Source organism: Terrapene carolina, unplaced genomic scaffold (genome assembly GCF_002925995.2).
Source record: "Terrapene carolina triunguis isolate 2854851 unplaced genomic scaffold, T_m_triunguis-2.0 Scaffold189, whole genome shotgun sequence".
Lineage (NCBI taxonomy): Eukaryota > Metazoa > Chordata > Testudines > Emydidae > Terrapene > Terrapene triunguis.
The window spans coordinates 12,750,064-12,771,556 of NW_020664540.1; the positions used below are offsets into that span (position 1 = coordinate 12,750,064).

Genomic DNA, 21,493 nt, shown 5'->3' on the forward strand with positions numbered 1-21,493 from the left:
CCATCTCCCCTCTCACATTCATAGGGTGGGGGCAGAGATGTAATGGCTCCCACATTCTTATTCCCCTGAGCCATCTCCCCCCTGCACTCACAGGAATGGGGACAGAGATCAACCCACCCCCACATTGCTGCCCACCCATCCCTGAGCCATTTCACCTCCCCCCCTGCACTCAGGGGTGGGGGTAGAGATGTAACCGTCCTTTCATTGAGGCCCCCCCCGCACCATCTCCACCCTCTTCACTGCTAGGGGTGGGAACAGAGATTGACCTGTCCCTATTTCTGACCTCCCAGAGCCATCTCTACTGGGGGTGGGGGGGAGAGAAATCCAACTCCCCTCCCCAGCCATCTCCACATCTCCGTGTATTCACAGGGGTGGGAGCAGAGATCTAACCACCTTCCCCCTGCCCCATTGCTACTCTCAGAGAGCCAGCTCCATCCCACCTGTGTGCACACGGGGTGGGGGCAAAGATTTGACCGCTCTGCCATTGCTAACCGTGGTCCCCACCCCAGCCCAACTCTGCACCATGCAGAATTGCACCCAGTTGCATGTGACCTTTGGCCATGGCTGGATGTGCTTAGGGATTATTGATTTGAGGAATAGTGCCCTATTTTGTGTATATTTGAAATGGCACGTGTAAAATAATTGATCAGATCTGTTTAGTAACTTCCTGTTGGTGTAAACCAGCTTTGCAAAATTGTCCTGAAAACTCACCAGTCCAGATACATAACCTGCTTGCTTATCATTACCTTAATGATGCAAAACTGACAGTATTCACCTGTGGATGAGTAGAATTTTCAAAGGCTAATGCAAACTGGGTTTGTTTTATTAAACATTTTTGTTGAAAATGTGGGCGTCTTATATTTTTAAATATTGGTGTTTTATGTGAAGGAATACGTGTTTAAAATGTTTCAGTCTCAAGTCAAATAAGTTTTGTAATTAATGGAAAAAGTGAGCTTTTTTTCCCCCTGTGGTATCCTGAGTAAATATTACTTATTATTTGAGGTCTTGGATTTTCTACTGCCACAGAGGGGAAAAGACTAATGGTGGAACCTTAGGAAACCTAGTTTCAGGTGGCTATGAGATGCCTGCTCTTGGAGAGAAGCACTGATAGATCATCTTTAGGAATGAACTTCATAAGTGAATGAATGGATTTTTTGAAGATAAATTAAAAGATGATATTTTCCTTGATGAGCTTGGAGGACTAAACCATTAATATCAGCAGAATTTTAAGGGTTATTATTATTATTTTTTTTAAATTAAAGAAAAAAGTTTTGGTCCCTGCAGTTGCTAAGATACCTATTTAGATGTGTACCAGATAAACTGATGATTTTTTTCGGAGTATTTTAACCAATATTTTATAATTTTCTTCTCTATTAATCCACTGCTGAATCTGTCCCAGGATGCATCATTGTGGGACATCCCTGTTACCAGAAGTCTCATATAATCCAAGTGATGCCACAAAGATACATCCTCGGGCAGCTTTAAGCAAACCAGGAAGTACCATTGGATCTGAGGGAGGAAATAAATTAAAATGTGTGTTAAGTGCTTCTCCCCAGCATGAATAGTGTGTGTGCGTATAGAATATATTCAGATTTGTTCAGTTTCAATTTTTGCTTTGTAGTTATTTAATAAGCTTTTTATTGTAACTTAAAGGATGCTATGTAGACATGTTCTAGTTTACATTGAATATAAAGGATACTGATAGTACTGATTACTTGATGTTTTGGTTCTCATACTTATTTTTCTATGGTTCTTGCTTTTTTGTTTATAAATTACCTGTTTGGTCTTGTTTGGTGCCATGGTATCCATTTTACAAAAATGGGTTTGACTCTATTTCACCCTGGCAGGTTCACCTCTCCCTAAGCATCAGTGTATGGTAAAAGTTCTGTGAGTAAAAGATGTTCTTGACTATATCTCCCTTGCCTGCCATCTCACACTCTGACCGTGAAGATAACATCCATTCAGCCTCTTCAAAGACTCCGATCACTTCCTTTTAATTAACTGGCTGGCATTAGTGACAAGCACTCAGCACAGAGGAAGTGTGTCACGTGTGCAACCTCCTGGGTTTTTTTTATGCACCATGGATATATTCTGTGGGACTGAATGCTATTTGCAATGACACTATATAACTCCTCTGCATGGTGAGGGGAAAAGGGAATGAAATGCAAAGATGTAATGCCAGAGCATTGAGTATATAAAATGTCTAGAATAATCTGAAGCTAATTTAAATGTGCTTGAATGTTTTTTAAACCAAAGCAGACCTGTTTCAAATATTTTGTTGCTCTAGGTGATTTAGTTTATGGAATTATTTCTTTTACATGAGTAAAACGACCTTACTAAGATTGTGTTCATAGCACTTATGGCTCTGTACCAATAAATGATATTTTGTGGTGAGATGTTTTTTATTGCTTTTTAACTGAAGAGTCCTAACTGTTCTAATTTTATTCTAGATTATAGCATTTGATGAGCTGAAGACTGATTACAAGAATCCCATAGACCAATGTAATACACTCAATCCTGTAAGTTACATGATAAAGAATTCCTCTTTGCATAAATTTATAAATAATTTTTGTTGCTATTATCTTGATTTAATCAAAAAGGCCATTAAAAATTCTGTTCTGCTGGTAATGTCTAGTATATTTGATAGAACTTCTAGACAGAATTCTTTATCTGATTCTTCTTTACTTTCAATCTTGAATATTCTGACTATTATTAATCTGCTGATGATCTTGTCAGCTGTCCTACTAACATTCTTTCAATCTGCTTTTTACATTTTCGGCACAAAGACAGTTGAAAAGGTCAAAAAGATTAAAAGAGTCAAAATTGCATTAAAGGTGTGTACTGCTTTTTAGTTTAATGTTTTAATCCCACTTTTACTTTCATTTTGTTAGGAACATTTGTATTACTATTAAGATGTTTTGTTCAGTGTGCTTGCTCATCTGCCTGTTTTGTTTGTTCAGGTTTATAATAACTTCATGAACTTTCATATTTTGTGCAAAATAAGTTTGCTTGCTTACCCACTGAAGTGGGGGAAAACTGTTATATGCCTAAAATCTATTGAACAGTCACAGCAACTGAAGATATACAATAAATGGTATCATCTCTCAAGCCAGGTTCACTGAACTTTCTGATGTTCAGAATCTAGGAGACTAGTTTGTTTAAAAAAAAAAAGGGGAGGGGGTGTTAATTCTGATCTGGCCTTACAATTTCCGGGGTGGAGGTTGGCTTCCCAAGGATATCCCCAGTGTTCTTTCAGAATACTGTGTACTCTTGGACACAACTCTTAATTATATTCCTATTTGTTAATGCTGTGCCTCAAGCACTTTTAGCTTGCTTGTGTCTTTGACAGACAAATAATATTATGGATGTTAGAAAGTAGGTATTTTCAGTAACACAATATGTCTTTGCCCATTCACCATCCCTTTCATTTTGACTTGGAGTGGCCAGATTGAGATAAAAACATAGGGCAGCACAGCAGTGAAGTGTGCCTCTGGAAGGCTGCGCTGTAAATCATGGTGTTCTGCAGAATTAAGTAGAATCACACCAATGGAGACTGAATTCAAAGCTGAAAAAGAATGTGTCTTAGCCAGCCAGAGAGCTTTGCAGCGTGAGGGTGGGTGAGTGGAGAGATTGCATCTTGGAAAGTGGTGCCTGAATAGCTGTGCATCTAACAGTTTCCCCAACTCCGTCTGTTTTACAGTCATTTCTGCAACAGTATGGGGGAAGGCAAATACTCATTACATTTATGCATTATGATCTTATCACAAATTTAATAAAAGGTTGTTATAATGTGCATGTTCAAAACAAATATTTTATTAACCTAATGTTAATATACATGAATGAGGTGTTATATGATAGCTTTGTGTACATTGAAAATCTTGATCGTGTTATATGATAGCTTTGTGTAAACTGAAAATCTTGATCATGGTATTTACTATGCTAGTGGAGTTAGATTAGTCATGAAAAGGTGAATTGGTGATCGTTACTCGTTGAAGAGTATGGTAAATGCACATCATGCTTTACAAATACATGAAGGGACATGATCCATTGTCTTGAAGTTTAAATTCTAGGGGAGAACACTTTTAGTCATGAAAGGTAAATACTTCTCTAGAGTACCAATTTTGGTTCACATAATGCTTAGCATCTCCCTCTCCGTATGCGGCCCCCATCACAACAGTATCCAAGCTTCTCTTGAGTATTTAGAAATAATATTTCTTCCTTCCTAGCCTTTAGGGAAAAATGCATGGTGACCTGTAAACTAATCAAGCTAGTTCTCGTGTAGGCTGGAAATGAAGAAAGATAACATAGTTTTAAATACTTAAAAGGCAGTCTGATACTCTGCTGTGGGGGCAGAACACAAAAACCTAGATGGAAGGGAAATTAATGCTTTGAGACATATGGTTAGTCTTAATTTTTGTAGATTTCAGGTCTAGCAAACAGCTGTTGCTTGGTGGTCAGACTTTTTTTAGTTTAAATAATTGGAGTAACATCTAAAAGTTACATATGGTGAGTATACAAGAATGATCTGGACAAGAAGAGTAATTGTTTTACAAATGTAAAGAAAGTTGATGACTTGGGTTTGTGTTGATGTAAGTTGGTTTTGTTTGACAATAGTCATTTAAAGAAACAATGTATTAGAATGTGCATTAGGAACAAAACTCTGTTTGCTTCTAGTTTATAGATTTCTAGTTAGACCTTTTTAGGTGTTTAAAACAAATATTTGCTTTTAGACAGTATTAACTGAAAGAAAACTGCAAAATACATTCTGAGGCAGTCATCCTAGATACACAAATTGGGCAAAGTCAAAGAATAAGAGTTGTCTTGTGTGTGCTTCACTTGGAGAGTAGACTCCTTAGTAATTTAACTTACCGGTAAATCTTTAGTTTATGATAAACCCTTGATTGAAATATGTAGTAGCAATTTAATAATTTTACATGAAACAGCTTGTAGATATTTATCCTGTGAGCATTTCAAATGTATGGATGAACTTTTGGGGAGAATTGTGTAATTCAAAAGAGTAGGTGATACGATTCTTTCTGGTATATATGCCTTTAAAGGATTTAACTTTTGTGATGAGCATGGGGTTTTCTTGATTTTTATGGTATTTCACCTACATTTAATCTACATATGTTTCTATACTGCTTATCTCTTAATAGCACTAGCAGGGTTACCTGGTATTTTATGCTCTCAGTAATCTGAGAGTAATCAGCATTACCTCTGTACGCTTCTGCTGGAAAGCACAATGTTAAAAAGAAGGCAGGTGTTAGGTATTTGAAAGGTCTTGTACAAAGGAAAATGGAACTGGCTAATATGCCACAAATTGTATGTGCATTTTACTGTTGTTCCCTCCTACATTGCAGAAAGCATATTGCTTGTATTTGTGCATATTGGTGTGCTTAACAATGTTGATGCTCCTTTTGTCTAATAAAGCTTTGCACCAGAAATAAGGTTTTGGTAATAGTCTGTTTTAATAAATACTGTACATATATAGTGTATCAAGTTCAAAGCTTGAAAAATAGTAAAATACAAAACAAACTCTTGCATAAAAACTGTTAGGGATTACTTTTCCCATGGATATGTCTATGTGGGGCATATGCAGAAATATCTCGATGCTCTACTCTTATGTCACAGAGGTATGTTGTAAAAAATGTGGAAGCTGTTCACAGTGCACCTAGCTAATTAATAAGTAATAAAAGCTTCCATAATCTGAGCATTCCAGCTTGTAAATTTTCTTGGGTATTCATGATTATACATAAACTTTTCTGTAAATTTCAGGGTGTATTCTGCCAGTTGCTGTTTTCACTTTCTGCAGTTTACTTGCCCATTTGAGTGTTTTTCTCTATATAGTAGTTTGGAATTTTTACCAATAATTTACCTTATAAATAGAAATTCAAACCAAGCTGTATGTTGTTTAATTACATGTTCTGATGCATATTTTTCTTTTTCAGCTTGTACTTCCAGAGTACCTCATCCATGCATTCTTCTGTGTTATGTTTCTCTGTGCAGCAGAGTGGCTTACACTGGGTCTCAATATGCCTTTGTTGGCTTACCATATTTGGAGGTAATATTGATAAGTTTGATTTCTCTACTCGTGTTAATTATAACTAAGGCTAAGATTTTGTCATGGATATTTTTAGTAAAAGTCATGGACAGATCACGGGCAATAAAGAAAAATTCACAGAAGCCCATGACCTGTCCCTGACTTACTAAAAATATCCATGATAAAATGGGAAGGGAGTGGCAACTGCGGGGTGGCTGGGAGCTCTGGAGCCCCCACAACGTGTGGGGGCTCAGATCTCCAGGGTCTCCATACCCCTTCCCCAGCGGTGGGGAGCTGCGGGGTGGTCCCTCTGCCCTGCAGTGGTGGCCGGGAGCATGGGGGCAGGCAGCGGGGGTACCTAACAGGTCCCTGCCGCTGCGGGAGGCGGCGGGACCCTGCAGCTCCCAGCCACCAGGGCTGAAATCACAGAGGTCTTTGGAAGTCATGGATTCCGTGTCTTCTGCAACCTCCGTCGGATTCCATGACTTCCGCGACCTCCGTGACAAAATCGTAGCCTTAATTATAACTTACTGTCCTTTTGTGATGTTTAACTGTCCCATTTCTTCAGCAATAAAGCATAAAGGCCCATTGTGATAAGATGGTGAAAATCTTACGCAACAGTTATAAAAAAGGAAAAAAGACTATTTTCCTTTTATTTTTAAAAAGGAATGTTTCTTCCAACTTGATAAGCAAGAATGGGAGTACTGCAGTACGTTTTAAATGGTGCTGAAGTTACCAAAACCATCCTAAGTATTTTACCATACAAATTACGTTTGGTTCTCTCCCATGTTGCTCTCTTCTGCACCTTTTCCAGTTCTTTAAGCTTGTAATATGGTGCCTTAGATCCTACATCCTATTTTAAAGGGTTGTCGTGCCCACCCTTGGTATAGCACCATCTATAATGTAATATGATTTGCAGTTGAGATAAACTATGCTGGTGCAGTGCAGCTACAGTGCAAAAAACCACCATAAGCCCATAAGAACGGCCATATTGGGTCAGATCAATGGTCCATCTAGCCCACTATCCTGTTTTCCAACAGTGCCCAATGCCAGGTGCTTCAGAAGGAATGAACAGAACAGGCAATCATCAAGTGATCCATCCCCATACAGGCAAGGCCTTAGGCTGGGGTCTCAGACTTTACTCTCATGGTTTAATTACTGGATGGAGTAAATGTTTAGTGCAGTTAAAGATGCATGGTTCTTTATGCAAATTTCTATTTTGTTTTTTGGGGGTGGGGGAACCTACTTTTCCCATAGCTTTCTTTTCCAAACTTAACTGCTAACCTAATTTGTCTTTTCCAGGTATATGAGCAGACCTGTGATGAGTGGACCAGGTCTTTATGATCCTACAACCATCATGAATGCAGATATTTTAGCATATTGTCAGAAGGAAGGATGGTGCAAACTAGCATTTTACCTCCTATCATTTTTTTACTACCTATATGGGTAAGTTTCTTAGTCTGAAACTTTTTGTTTGAGCTCAACCCAGAGGGAAAATTTATATGTATATGAAACTTTTCTTAAAAAAAAAAAAAAAAAAAAAAAGACAATGCCCTGACATTTTTATTTTAATGTGTAAAAATATTTCAGACACTTAGCCTGGGATGTAATGTCTCTCTCTATTTTTTTTAAAACAACAACCCGCCCTCCCCCCCAAAGTTTGGATCATAATTTAGCAATACAGCTGAACCAAAGAACCAAAAAATCCCAACCTTTTAATTTTTATTATAAAATATTGGGATTTTAATATGGGTGAAATTTTAATATTTTAAAAGTGACTTTTGTCTTAAAATTTGGGTTTCATTGAAGTTTGCTGGTAGAATGGTGGTCATGAGTGAGAAGATACAGAAGCTGTAAACACAAAGTCAAACTCTCTAAAAAGGGGGGATGTGGGAAGCAACAGCTGGTGATAATGTACTGATGTAGTACTATTACCAATACATTGCATAGACTGACTTTGACAGTCAGGTTACAACTGATGGGTCAGCGTTTCTTTATGTGATCATACAAAAAGATTAGGAAAAACATGATTAAAAAAACTTCTTCCGATATATATATACATATATAGTGTGTTTGAGCCTATGCAAGACTGCCTGTTGTTACTGCCACTTGATCCCAGTGTCCAGAGTGTTATATACATGACACTTCTGTTCACGGGTTCATTTTTAATGCCTTAACCGGGCTTTTAAAAAGTCATGGTGAACTATCAGTATTTTATTGTAATGACACAAGCTGTGTCTCTGCTCTTTTTCAGTGGGGAATGAATCTGTGCATAATATAATAAAATGCATAACACTGTTAACTTATCTAATCAAACTATTGCATCTAAATTTAGTACATTTAAAATTTTTCTTTTCTTTTCTAGCATGATTTATGTTTTGGTGAGCTCTTAAGAAGACACTCTGCAAACTTGGTTCCAGTTAAGTGCATGCAAAAGCCACAAAACAAAAGAATTCTTTCCAACAAGAATCTGTTACCAAGATTAAATTATGGAATCTGATGATCACAGTTGCATTAGGAAAAAAAAATGACTCCCCTATTTTTAAAATGTTTCCACACTTTATACTTGTGGAAAGACTGTTTTCGTATATTTGACTGGGACGTTGAAATTAAAAATAATTAAGTGTAAATTGATATTAAATGATTCTCTGGTTTTGAACAGTTTTGACTTTGCGCTCCATAAGGAACAGCCATAACTCTCCAAGTAATTATTAATTACTGCCTGTCCTTAGTATCCTAGAATTTTTTGTTTACAGGACCTTATAGTGGCTCACTTTGGACTTTTGAAACTCCATTTAACTATAAATCAGCTGTAGCTATAAAGTGCTTCTGAGGGACTGAAAGCTTCATGTATTTTCTCTGCAGATATCTTCACGGATACACGTGGAGAAAGAGTAGTTCTGTTTTTTATATTTGGGTATCTTTCCTTGTGTATGCATGGTTCTGAAACTTCCCATATTTCCACCAAACACTAAATATCCTTGCTTTAATTTTCAAGCATAAGTTATTGTGATAGGAAACATTGAGTTGTCTGTGAAGGAATGAATTTAAAAGATTTTATTTTTAAATGTTTGTGCAACAGTCTTATTAACCAATTGGCTAATAATGCAAGAGTGATCAAATCCAGTGGTAAAAATACTGCTCCTATGGGTTTACAAGTCACACTAAAGACATTTCCAAGACACAGTGAGATTGAGAAACTGCCCTGCTGTTCCTTAGTGGAATAAATAAAAATCTCAAATTCAGAAATGTTCAATTTTTTCCAGTGCCTTGTTTTTTAAAAAAGTAAGTTTATTTGCTGTACTTAACTGCTTAATTCATAAATGACAGTAGCATTACTATTAAAATTCATATTGAGATGGGCTATATCTGGGAAAGAGATACTTACACAGAACTGTTAGACACTAACAAGGGTTCTGATCGTGTTTCCTGTACTTTCAGTTGGTCCCTATGTTAATAGTTTTTAGTGGGGGGAGGGGAGGGGAAATAGATGTGCATTGATAGAACTGCATTGTAATTCCTCTTGCTATGAGCTACTGGTTAGTTTAGCTTCAGAAGTTTAGAAATCTTTCCTACTTAAACTAGTTTAAGAATGGTGAAATGTTTGCCTTGAGGAAGGTGTGTGGTGGTGCAGATAGTGTCTCTGGCTTTAGTAAAATGTGTTTACATAGATTGGTATTTGACCCTTCTGATATGGACCAGATTTTTGGATTCAATGCAGATTGGCCTTCAGTTCTGGAATAAAGGAATCTGAGCACTCTTAGAAAATTTTCTATGTGGATAATGATTTTTGCCTTAGCCAAATCAAAGGAGACAACTGACAGAATAGATACAAACTCCATGAAATGAAAATCCAATAGCTTCTTAGTTTGAAGTGTCTTTATCATATGGCATGCTTTTGTTGCAAATGTGTTTTCCTCCATGGGATAGAAATAGCTGTGGAGTTAAAAAATTTTTTTCTATTTTCATAAGGAATAATTACCCCAAACTGTACATAATTGAGAATTCCATTGAGCCATTCTAATGATGAAGTATGATTAATTTGTATAGTCTTTTCCCCAGAACCACGGTTTGAAATTGGAGCTTTAAATTATGTACACTTTCAGGATCATAGTTAGCCCTCTTCAAAAAGGATTAAAGCTAATTTCCCTATTTCTCTCTCCACCCTTTGCCTACTTTAAAAAATGAATTTGACAAGCTGCTGAGCTGCAAGGAAAGTGTTGCATCCCACAGCAATAGATGAAAGTTAATATTTTTGCTTTTATGGCGTTCAAGCTGTCATGGCTTTCAAAAGTTCTTCCCGCTGTGGCTTGACAGTGTCTCTTTTCAAACTGTTTCCTAAAGTATCTAATTAAATTGTTTTGACACTTTTTTGCACTGTACCCTGTAGATTAACAAACATCAGACCATGAATTCTAGTATTGAGATGCCTTCACTAAGAGTTCTGCCGCCAGCCCCCAATCATCCAAAAGTTGGAGCACTGTATTTATCTGCTCTTGGCTGGTGCAGTGTGCTCAGTGGGAGTGTCTCTCTCAAGTAGCTACAGCCTAAACCATGTAAGTCTTTAAAGATCTAAATTAGAGGTGGGGGCTCAAATCATCTTGAATCAGAATATTCCTGACTAGGAGGGCTTGCAATCATATCCAACTCTGAACTTTCCAAGAGTGAACTTGCAGCCAAAATTTTGGTTTGAACCCATCATTCAATATGCTTCTCAGCATGGACAAATAAATGAAATGGAAGTGTCTAGGTTAATCTAACTTAGAGAATGTTCTCTGAAACTTTAGAAGTCTTCATAAAAGAAATAGGGTCAGACTTCTGTGGCATGAGAAGTTGTGGATTGGATTTGGCTAGTAAAAACTAACAGAAAATAGCATTTCTTTTTCTTGTTAAAAATTAAGTTACATCTAACCATAAACTACTTGTTTCTCATGAAAGCAAGTATGGTCAGGCAAACCTTTGCACATACAAAACAGGACTAAGGAGCAGAATTTGAGTTTTTCCTCTGAACAAAATTACTGTTCCTGTATTCATGACTGACAGGTATTTAGGGCCCTAATTTTACAGCCTCTCCTACCTGTGCCTTGCCTTTATGCATGTGAGTATTCTCCTCGGAATCAAATCATGCACATGGAAAAATGTGCAGAATTGGGATCGAGTATTAAGTTGAATTCCATTTTAAGCAACTGTTAAACTTAAGTGCAGTTTTACCTTTAAAAGTGACTTTGTAAAAACATGGGAGGAGGGGTTTGTCTCCATTATTTCACTGACTACTGTATTAGAATTATGCAATTTGCCAGTAGTGTCTTTTCTGTCACCCCTCCCGCCTGCCAGTTAAAGCTTCTGCAGGATAAATTATGTCCTCATCAACACTAGTTACTTCCATTAGTGGTCAATGGGGTTGCATAGGTACAGTTAGGGCCATAATTTGGCTTGCAGAATTGTAGTGCTAATGATAGGCAAGACAGAAGAACCCAGCTTGACACTCAGATCTCAGCTTTAGTTCGTAGTGCTGGTACAAATCCAAGTTTGGTATGGAAGTCATTGAGAAATGGGGAACTCTAATCAACTAATCTTTTCAGGATAAGACCATCTATGCACCTTTACTTCTAAATATTAGACAGTGAAGTGGGGAGATCTATAAATGGTCTACTTTTCTTTAATTCTGATTTCTATATTTTATGCTACCTATAAAGGCCCAGGTGCAGCAAGCTACAGTTATTAACTATCTCCAGCGTGATCTAAAAAAAGCTTGTACTAACCACTTCACAAGTGGAGAAAAGAATACATGGTGCAGTCTAAAGCCTAACGAACTGTTACAATTTGTTGGGAAGGAATTAGCCTTTACACATGCGTTCAGTGACTGGGTACAAAATGAACTGGTGGTAAATTTAGAGCATGAGACTGAAACTTATATTGAAATGAATAACAGATGAAAGGCTGTCTACTGTAATCTTGCCATGTCCCACAAAGGGTACTGTAGTTCAAAAAATGTTATTTACACCTTCCAAAATTTAGGTCTCAATTAAATTGTACACGTATATTTGCACAACTCAGTGTCAAGTGCCTGTAGCCTGCTACATTCAAGGCATATGTTCATTTAGGACCATATTACTCAATTTTAAAAGTCCCAATAAACCTAACAAATTACAACCTTTAGTCACTTTCCTCCACAGACTGCAAATATTTAGGAGTTAGATATGTGCTCATTTCTTGTTTAAAAGATCAGTGATTGAGTCAGCAGATAAAATGGAAAGTTGTCAAACTAAAATGAGTTCTGGTTATTGTAACATACCAAGTGAAACCTGTCTGAGCTTCGCTGAGAGAATTCCTTCAAAAACTGCGTGCGCTCTTCTGCAAACCCTAAGGTGATGCAGTTCTAGCATTAAGGCTCTTATAACTGTTAACCTATTATGTTGTTTACACAGTTAAGTTTCAGAGAACTAAATAGTTTGGAGGAGAGGGAGATTCTTTCATATGACTTATGTATCAGGTATAAAGACAAAAGCATGAGGTGGTTATAACGGGCGAATAGTGGAGAGATCTTGTCATCTACAAAGCTCCATGATACTGAAAGCAAGAGACTGCTACTGCTGGAAAAGAGGACAATAGCACTATGGCTCAAGTGGAGGGAGAGGATTAGTGTTTAACCCTAGCTGGAAACACTATGGTGCTGTGTATGGCAGAAGCACCAGCGTGACTTTGGATTTGAGGAAGTTAATTTTATTCAAGTGCAAGATCACTGTGGTGGGGAGTAGCCTTGAATATCATTAAGAACTTCTCCCATTTTGAATTACAAGATGTGGAGCATAAAGAGCAAATACGTTCACTTGGGAACCCTCAGCATGATGGCAAAAGTTTGAATAGTATTTCTTTACTCCAAGTCTATTAGATGACTTTTCACTGATTTCAGCTACAATACTGACCTAGTTGTTGAGGACGGAACCAGACCACCCCACACAAGCATATGCCATCAAATTACATTAGTCAAGGACTTGTGGAAAGAACTAGACTACAGCTCTGGAACACTTTCAAAATCATTCACAACAGAAGAGTAAAAGGAGGCCCTTTCTGGCTCTCAATAGCCTTGGCTCTTAGAGCTCAGCGGGCTACTGTTAAGTTCACAGATCTTTTTATTCCCATTTCAATCTTTCCTCCCCTTCCACCCGCAATTATTCCCACTGATTACTTACAAGAAAAAAAAATAAATAGATAATGCATTCGTTTTATTTCTTATTTGACATCCCCTGTACTACCTCCATTCAGTAAATACATAAAATGCAACATACAGAAAAGGCCCAAATTTAAAAACCAAAATACTAGTTCAGAGTGTTGAAACTTGTATACTGGTAAGGACATACTTGATGAAGGGAATTAATGCATCAGCAGTGAACTGCTCAAGTTACTGTACTAAAACAAGTCCATTAGAAATGGAGGGGACACCAGCATAACATTTCTCCCTTCATGTGTGGAAATACTTGTAGAGAATGAACTTAGAAATGAGTCCTTGGAAGTTTGAAATGCAGGATATTACTATAGCTTACAAGACCCTTTCCAGCACCAGTCTTGTATCTATTTACAGTAGAGAGACTGGGTGTTAGGATAATACTTTGCCAGAAGCAGTGACTAATAAAGTGGTATTAAAGGTCATGTAGGCGAGAGATGTCTTTTTACGTAGAACTTGTACTCAGCCAAAATACCATATGTACACAACAGATATACCATAATGCCAATATTAGTTTATCGTGATACTGATCTTAATATTGCATCTTTTGTTGACAGATGTGCAGCCAGGTTCTCTCGAAAGTCATGGAGATAGTTGTATTGCTGAAAAACGTACAATCATATTTAGCAAAAGTGTTGAATGTGACAGACATGTTAATAAAGTTTTAAAAGAGATATTAAATACTTTGTGGTTTAGGCAAGTCTCTAGCTATTAGGGTAGGATAAGACCCAATTGGGGCAGATTACCCCACATCTGCCTACTGCACAATTACTACACCTTACTCTGAAGCATTTGGTGCTGGTCACTGTTAGGACAGAGACAGGATATTGGACTAGATGGACCTTAAGTTTGATCCAGTCTGGCAACTCCTGTGTTCCTATTATAGTGAAGTTGGAGATATTATAATTCTGGTTGTGGTTGACATTAAATGGGAAACTGCTTCATTTGTGAATAAGTAGCTCCACTCCCTCTGCATATAGTCCAAGAAGTAGAATACTGCTTCCAGCTAGCTGAATATAGGGCACAACAATCTACATAGAGTGCTGGTAGGCCCATTCAGTCTTGAGTAAAGATTCCAAATGGTGTAAACTGCATAACAAGTGTTCAAAAATATTATAGGCAATCAGGGGAATTAAAACAGATCCCCCATATCTAATAAAAGCAGGGTGGGACTCCCCATCCTCTCCCTAGCTTCAGTAAACAGTGCTTACTCTGCTCTCCACTCTGACTTAGCTGAAGTGTGCCTGCTTCCCAAATCCTATTCGGCTATTTCAACTAGCAGTAGGCAGCATTCTCTGCCACTCCGCCTTCTTTAGAAGGCATTTAAAATAACATTAGATCTAGAAGTTGTGGTGAGATCTTGACTGGTGTACATTCTCTGGCTTTATGAACTATAGTCTTGCCCGTTTTATGACCTATGTATTCTGAGTAGGTTTAATACTAGCAATGGAACCTGGGCAGAGGATGACAACAGATGATAAATGGAAAATGACAGCTAGAATAGGAACAATATGTAAGTGTGAGTTGGGGAAGAGAAGAGTTTAAGAATCAAGGCAGATGATCAAGGTGCAATGAGGGATTTTGGTAATATAAAGGAAGAGGCAACAACGCCTACTACGAGCCATAGGTGGGAGTGGGGTGGAGGGCAACAGGGGAGAGAGGTAAAGAACAGAGCAACTGGTTGGGAAGGCGGAGGGGATAGAATGGCTATTGGCGATAAAGGAGGAAAGATGTGAAGTTCTGGTGTAGACAGACTGAGGTTGAGTTGGTGTGATAGCATGTGACTCAAAGCAGCTCAATCCCAATGTTCAGAGATAGTAAGGGCATGAATTACTAGAGACCTGCTTTAACTCTCAGAAAGACAAAGGCATGAAGAGAGATCCTAGTACAGAGGCACAGTCCCACCAGCGGTCTTCTCCATTTTAGTATTCCCTTCCCCCTACAGCCTCCTTACCTTTATTGTCTGTATTGCCCCAGATCCTCTTAAGTCTCGGAGGCTCTCTATTGCCTCTTGGGGTTCCATTGCATCAGATAATTGAAGCAAAAGACATGCAGCTACTGTAAGGAAAAGAGATGCATAAGTATGCATGCTAACAGTCATCTCTGTATGTAATAAAACTTTGCTCACTGATGTTTGTGCTTAGACAACCACCGGAGTCTCACGGCCACTTCAGAACTGGAATTTCTTCATCGTACAAAGGTCCACAGATCTGTTACAATGGATACTTCAGCCTGGTTGCAGTTGGGGGCAGAACCAGGCCTACCAGTCATTAGCAGCAGGGAAGTTTGCTCAAGTTTTCCCTGCATCCCCAGCAGCTCCCCCAGCGTTCCTGGCTGCAGAGCTTTTTGGAGGGAAAGTCCAAACTTTAATTCAAAACTTTAACAAGTTGGCCCCGTAACATCTCGAGGGCTGCGTTTGCATTTTGGGAAATTGTTTCAGCTCCGTTCCCCTTCTGCGGTGTTTGCAGCTTTTGGCACCCCTCAAGCTTTGGGGAAGAGAACTAAGCAGAGAAAAAACAGACAAAACGAGAGCTGTCTCTTTCCTGCTTCCCCCTCATTGAGGGTCATGCAGGGAGCTCTGCGGGCAGAGTGCAGTCCCCACCCTGGCCGGAATGGAGGCAAGTCACAGCGAAGGTGGGGAAAAGGAGACAGAGGCAAGGTCTAGTTTGTTCCCTTTACAAATCAGACAAGAGGTCTCTCCGCACTTCTATATTTGAGTGCGCAGAGCTATGGTGCATTGTCCATGGGCTTTTTTTTATTCTTTAACAAGTCTGACTAGAGAAGTTTCTTGCTTGATCAGTACCATGAACTCCTAAATAAATTGGCTTGAGCCTGCTCCATTTATTACAGCGGATGCCTGGTCAGGCTGGATGTGTTCTCACCCATATTTCTGTCAACAACTGTAGTAACCAAGGCCTGTCAACCTATAACCAATCTTCTTACAGGAGGCTATCAAACTTCTCCCATTTTCCACACAACTCCACAAGGCCTCCAGTGTGCAAGGGCACCAAGTTCCATTTCCAACTCAGAAACCTCTGGTTCATAATGCATTTTGTTCCTTTAGGCACCAGACTAATATATCTTTTAGTTCTATTACCAGAGGAGAATGTGGCTAAATTGCATCAATATTAAGCAATGACATGGGGGGAGGAGGGAAAAGATGCTTACTGAGACATGAGCGTCCAAGTCCTCCGTAACAGCTGAAAGAAAAGAAGGACTTGTTTTAATAGTGCAGTAGAACTGGGGCCTCGTTGTGCTTGGTAATCCTTGAGGAATCAAGATGGCTGGAAGCTACTTCCCTCTTTTGTGAACCCAGTGGAAAAATAATTCATTCAAAAATACCTTGACTACAATTCCACGGTCTCCTGTAATCTAAGGAAACAAGCCTCACAGTACAGGCTTGGGACATTAGAGTTGTGTGAAAATCCAGTCCTTTGGTAAAACCCGTGGGAATCCGCCCCTGCCAAAGAGTTGTGTTCTAGATTCACAGAAAGCAAGATCAGATCATTTTGGTAGATTTTATGCCCATAGCTTCTCTGGTGCCCAGTGGGAAAGAAGAAACACTGCATCCAATGGAAATACCTCATCCTACCTCTAGATCAAAATTCCTCCTCTCTACCCAAAGTCCATTTCTTAGTGGATTAGTAGAATGCACCATGATATCCTTATGTAAGGTGGATGGCCTGAAGCAATGTAGACTTATTTTTTAGTAGCTCGTTAGTGTTTCCTAAAGGCTCAAGGTATGTCATCCTGGCAGCTGCTGTGAATTTTAGTTTCTCTCCGGTAGTACGCCCTGGGTCACCCCACTAGACCAGCTGGGAAAAGGGGGGGAGGCTCCAGGTGTCCAGCCCTACAAGGCCTAGCATTATTTCTCATTGAACGGGGCAAGTGTGTGCCAGAAGAAGACACGGTGAAAGAGAGGGAATGTCAGACAGTTTGAATTAACCCTAAAGGAAGCCAGCCAACTGTCATTTGACATTGTTTATTATACATTAAAGTTTTGATTGTTCATCCATCTGGAGGGAAATTGATAGATTCCTTGTGGAAATAGGAAGGAAATAGGAACTTACTGTATTAACGTTTTCCGGTTGTTTTCCAGACAGCCCCTTAGTTCTTCTAGAATGGTACAGCAGTTGGCGATGTCAGGAGTGTCTCCATCAGGAATAGGATGGTGGTGCACAATAATCCCATGCTGCTGGTAGGAGTTTAGTAGGTTTGGCACCCGATATTTTGAGAGTTCTCCTCTGGTACAGAGCACAAATATATCTTGTGTCCCATACCCCTTTAATTCTTCTGCCAACAAACCAAGACACTTGCAAATAAAAAAAGCCTATCAAGTTTAAGATCTACGTAGACAAAAATGCTAATCAATTCAATTTCAGGGATTAATGTGAGAATTGGCAAGAACTAAAAATTCTTCTCCACATTAGCCAAGTCCCCTCTTTTCTGATCACCTTTGAGCAGTCATGAAGGGACTTTTGCTGATACAGCACAAGTCTTTGATACAAAGCATAGGTGTGTTAGAACAAAAGATTGAGGAATCACGTTAACTACCACAGCATTAAACAGCAACCAGTGGAGATGTTTTGGTTAGCACAACTGCTGGTCAGCTAACATTTTGGTTCTAGTACGGTTTACCCATGACCAGCCGACACAAACACTAGAAGAACTGTAGGGTTAACCGTGAACACTGTGTTTATACTCATTGGTAGGACCCTGAAGTTGGCAAGTTACTGAAATAAAGATTAGAAGTATTTGTGCTTAGGCTTTGAACTAGCTCTTCTTGGGAAGCTTGCTATCCTACATTGGGATTATCAGAGCTTCCTGTTATGGCAGAGGAAAAAACTAAAGACAACTGCCTCTGGTTATGGGCTGTACGTACTCAGCAGTGAGTACTCTCAATTGGTAGTGAACCCATGTAAGAGGTGATGTTTTTCTCTTGCAAAAGCATCTCAGTACGTTAAACAGTGCCCACAGCTTCGCATTCCCCCAAGCACATTGAGCGCTACAGAAGCCCGGATTAACACAATTGTCAAATCAATACTCCCTCAGGAACTTTTCACCCAGTAAAAGGAAACACTACATGTATTTGTAAAAGGGAAACTCTGAACACTAATGCAGATGGCACAGCTTAACTGTCATGATTGTTTCATTTCTGAGAAGATGCACATGGTATCTGGAAACACAGATTTGCTGGTTAGAGAGATTATGTGATACAATCTCCAGTCTAAGAGAGCAGGCAAGCTTCTAGTGACTAAAATAGTAAATTTATGCACTTTTAATTCACCATGTGCATTTGAAAGTGCTTACTTACAATATGAAAAAGAAAGATCTAAATTAGTGTAGTGGTCCATATATATACAGTATATAAATCGAAAGAGCAAGAGCATGTGTTCATGGGTATGTCTATGTAGTGTGTGTGTGTGTATATATTTTATATAAACCTACCTATATCTTTCTGAAGATTTCTTCTAACATCCTTGAACCTACAACCTAAAATAAAATATGAAGTGAGTTGTATGGAATAGAAACATTTGAAAAAACAGTTCACTTTCACAAATAGAGTAGTTGTGTAGGGGTGTGCAGACAGAATCATCATGTTTAATAAAGTAACAGGGCAGCTTTTCTGAGCCTGTAACTAAAATTTAGTTTTTAAGCCTTCCCAAAAGAGAGCTTCTGACATGATTAACTGGGCTACACTTAAAGAGATTGGCAAGAGATCAGCAAGAAGTGAGATAGTTGTAGGGTTATTAGTAGGAAGATTCCCTCCCTCCCCACAAGTTTGGGCCTACAACGGATATTAAACTCTCCTCCCTACTTGGGTTTGCAGCGTGTCATTATCATTACCTTATTTTCTCCCACTTCATTCCACAAAGAAGAGCTACAAAAGTGCTTTTAACACGATGCATATACCCAACTATGAGAGTTATCAGGACAGAAAATGGGCACAGCAATTCCTGAAACCCAGGGGCAATTGCATGGGTTGTGGTATAGTGTAGAAGGCAAATGTGTGTGGCTAGATTGCATGCTCCAATTACTGCTCAAACTACTCCTCTCCTCTAGGTCTGCTCACTTTAAAACTGCCCTTACCACCTTTAGAATTAGCTGCTCTCTGGAAGACATTTGTTCCCTTCTGAAGATGAGGTGTTGGGATCCTGCAAGTAGGACGCTATAGCTGCCTGCCTCCAACAGGTGGAATTTTGGGAGGCAGGAGCAGGCAGGCAGTGTTTAAAGAACAGACATGAGTTAAGAAGGGACACAGGTAGTTTAAAGACCAACATGTCAAACATGTTTTCTATTGAACAGATTTCCAAAGCCTAAATGTTTATATAAAAAGTGTTAAATGCATGTGTTTAAAGTGTCAATGAAATTCTGTTTGGAATTAAACAATCCCCATTTTGGCATTTGCAACCCAAACATTACAACAGAATGCTAGTGCATGAGAACGAGACAGTGATAATTGATTCCAAGCTGGGAGAAATACAAGCAGTCAAAAACACAAGTGGTTAAAACACATGAAATACTTAACTAATATTACATTTTTATAATGTAACAGTGTAGGATTTTTCAGATGTGATCTTTAGTTTGACATTCCTTATAGTGGAAAAATTTGGCTTTGTCAGAGTTGTCCCATTTCATGGGCTTGCATTGCCATTTACTATCACAAAAGGTACTCCAGTTTGGAAAGCACACTAGTTTATCAGCAGTTACCTTTCATCACTTCTCCTGGATTAGGCAAAACAGTCTCAGGCATCAAACCAAGAGATCTGATACCTCCACTCTTTCCAATATTGTGTGTGCAGAAGACATGTATATCACTCCACTAAGCGAGTAAGGTTTAGAGAGATCTTTGGAGACAGCACAATTTCCTCCTAGCTTTAAAACATGCTTTCTACCAAACTTCTAAAACCAGCGCTACGTACCTGGCAGAGAACATACTCCCAGAAACTGAGAACAATAGACAGATGACAGGGCTAACCTACCAAAAGAAAATGCAGAATATAAACTTGAATTCCAGCTCAAGTTTTCAATACTAGACAGCTACTTTCTCAGTGGGGCTGTGGAAAAGTTATTCAGCAGTAGTCCAGTTTGAATAGCAAGAATTACAGCCAGAAAACTTTGTAGCATTTACTAATAAAAGAGAATCACATGTCCACACTACAACATTTTATTTCTGATCACATGTATCATACGCTTAAGTGAGAAGAGGTACATGAAGTGTACACACACAGTGAAGAAGTTTTAACACTTCTGAGGTGTATATTAAAAGTATCAATACTTCATTCCGAAACCATTTTACTATTTGATTAAATTTCACGTTGCCTCCACTGTAAGAGCTATGGATCAAATCTTCTTAACCTACATCTTCACAGTGTGTCAGAAATAATTAAGAATTAAGTTACTCGGGAATTAAAGTAAATGGATTTTAGTCACTCACAAGTTATGTTTTAATCAGAGTCTGGACTAATATCTTCAGGTTGCAGAGAGACATGGCAGTTATACTAGCAAGTTTAATTGTCATGTATGTCCAGTGTTTGATTTCATTACTATTTCTATGACTTCTCTGAAATATCACTGAAGACAATGGCCTGCTGCAGGTTTCTTTAGGATAGGTACTATCTGTTGTCCAGCTGTGTGGTTTTATGAATATTTAGGCCCACATTTAGTGCAGATATTTAGTTGCAAGCAGCATACAAGTGTTCTTCAAACCCTATATATGTTACTTGGGATATTGCTGAAAGGCCAGAAATTGCTGAGTGAAACATCTGCTAGGGTATCTGATTACAAAGGATTTTTTGCTCCAAAAAATGTGTGTCTTACCAGGATATCTGAAATGGCGTCTGATCATCTTGAATAGGCTCTTCATCAGATGAGTCAAACTCGTTTGCTTGCATTGCGCCAGGCTTCAATAGAAGAGTAATTGCTATAAGGAATTGTTTGTCAACATTTGAGGTGTTGCAAGCACACTACAGCAGATGAGTTTTTTTCTTTAGTAAAAGGTTACCATTGGTCACGTAGGATGCATTACTTATAAGACCACTTTGATGTAGCTCAAAGGTTTAGTTTAAGATGACAGACTGCAACATTACTGAACGTTAGCCACTATCTATACTCAGGTTCAATCTTATATAAGATTTTGAATACTTGTCTGTAGCTCTCTGCTATGTAAATAGTTCATCAGGCTTGTGAAAAAAAAACAGGTTTCAGATAGCAAAAAAATTACATCA

At 38.7% G+C, this 21,493-nt stretch overlaps 2 protein-coding genes across 4 annotated transcripts in view; one reads left to right on the plus strand and one right to left on the minus strand.

Moving 5' to 3' along the window:
- The window catches only part of CNIH1 (cornichon family AMPA receptor auxiliary protein 1), a 10,601-nt gene extending 1,305 nt beyond the window's left edge, over window positions 1–9,296 (plus strand). The window contains exons 2-5 of the mRNA XM_026654217.2: window positions 2,451–2,519; window positions 5,949–6,061; window positions 7,343–7,486; window positions 8,406–9,296. Coding sequence (XP_026510002.1) covers window positions 2,451–2,519; window positions 5,949–6,061; window positions 7,343–7,486; window positions 8,406–8,433 — 354 coding nt within the window. The 3' untranslated portion in view covers window positions 8,434–9,296. The remainder of the gene's footprint in view (window positions 1–2,450; window positions 2,520–5,948; window positions 6,062–7,342; window positions 7,487–8,405) is intronic.
- Window positions 9,297–13,213: 3,917 nt separating this feature from the next.
- CDKN3 (cyclin dependent kinase inhibitor 3) lies at window positions 13,214–21,175 on the minus strand. Of its 3 annotated transcripts, none has more exons than XM_029912083.1 (7): window positions 21,087–21,175; window positions 20,189–20,244; window positions 18,714–18,758; window positions 17,336–17,555; window positions 16,434–16,465; window positions 15,220–15,323; window positions 13,214–13,867 (listed from the first exon to the last, which is right to left on the minus strand). In XM_029912083.1, the coding sequence occupies exons 1-7, from the start codon at window positions 21,158–21,160 to the stop codon at window positions 13,781–13,783; spliced, it is 618 nt and encodes a 205-aa protein (XP_029767943.1). In that variant the 5' UTR covers window positions 21,161–21,175; the 3' UTR covers window positions 13,214–13,780. The 3 variants fall into 3 exon arrangements, with proteins under 3 accessions (XP_029767943.1, XP_026510001.1, XP_024058561.1); XM_026654216.2 differs by having other exon boundaries at window positions 15,220–15,320; window positions 17,336–17,558; XM_024202793.3 differs by having other exon boundaries at window positions 17,336–17,558.
- Between the last annotated feature and the right edge of the window lie 318 nt (window positions 21,176–21,493).

Coding starts and splice junctions, on each gene's coding strand:
- CDKN3 (XM_024202793.3), bottom strand. CDS start 21,160: ATGCAAGCAAACGAGTTTGACTCATCTGATGAAGAGCCTATTCAAGAT. Junction 16,466..17,335: donor AACCGGAAAACGTTAATACA/GTAAGTTCCTAT, acceptor CTTTTCTTTCAG/CTGTTACGGAGGACTTGGAC. Junction 15,324..16,433: donor ACTTGGACGCTCATGTCTCA/GTAAGCATCTTT, acceptor TTTTCCTTACAG/TAGCTGCATGTCTTTTGCTT.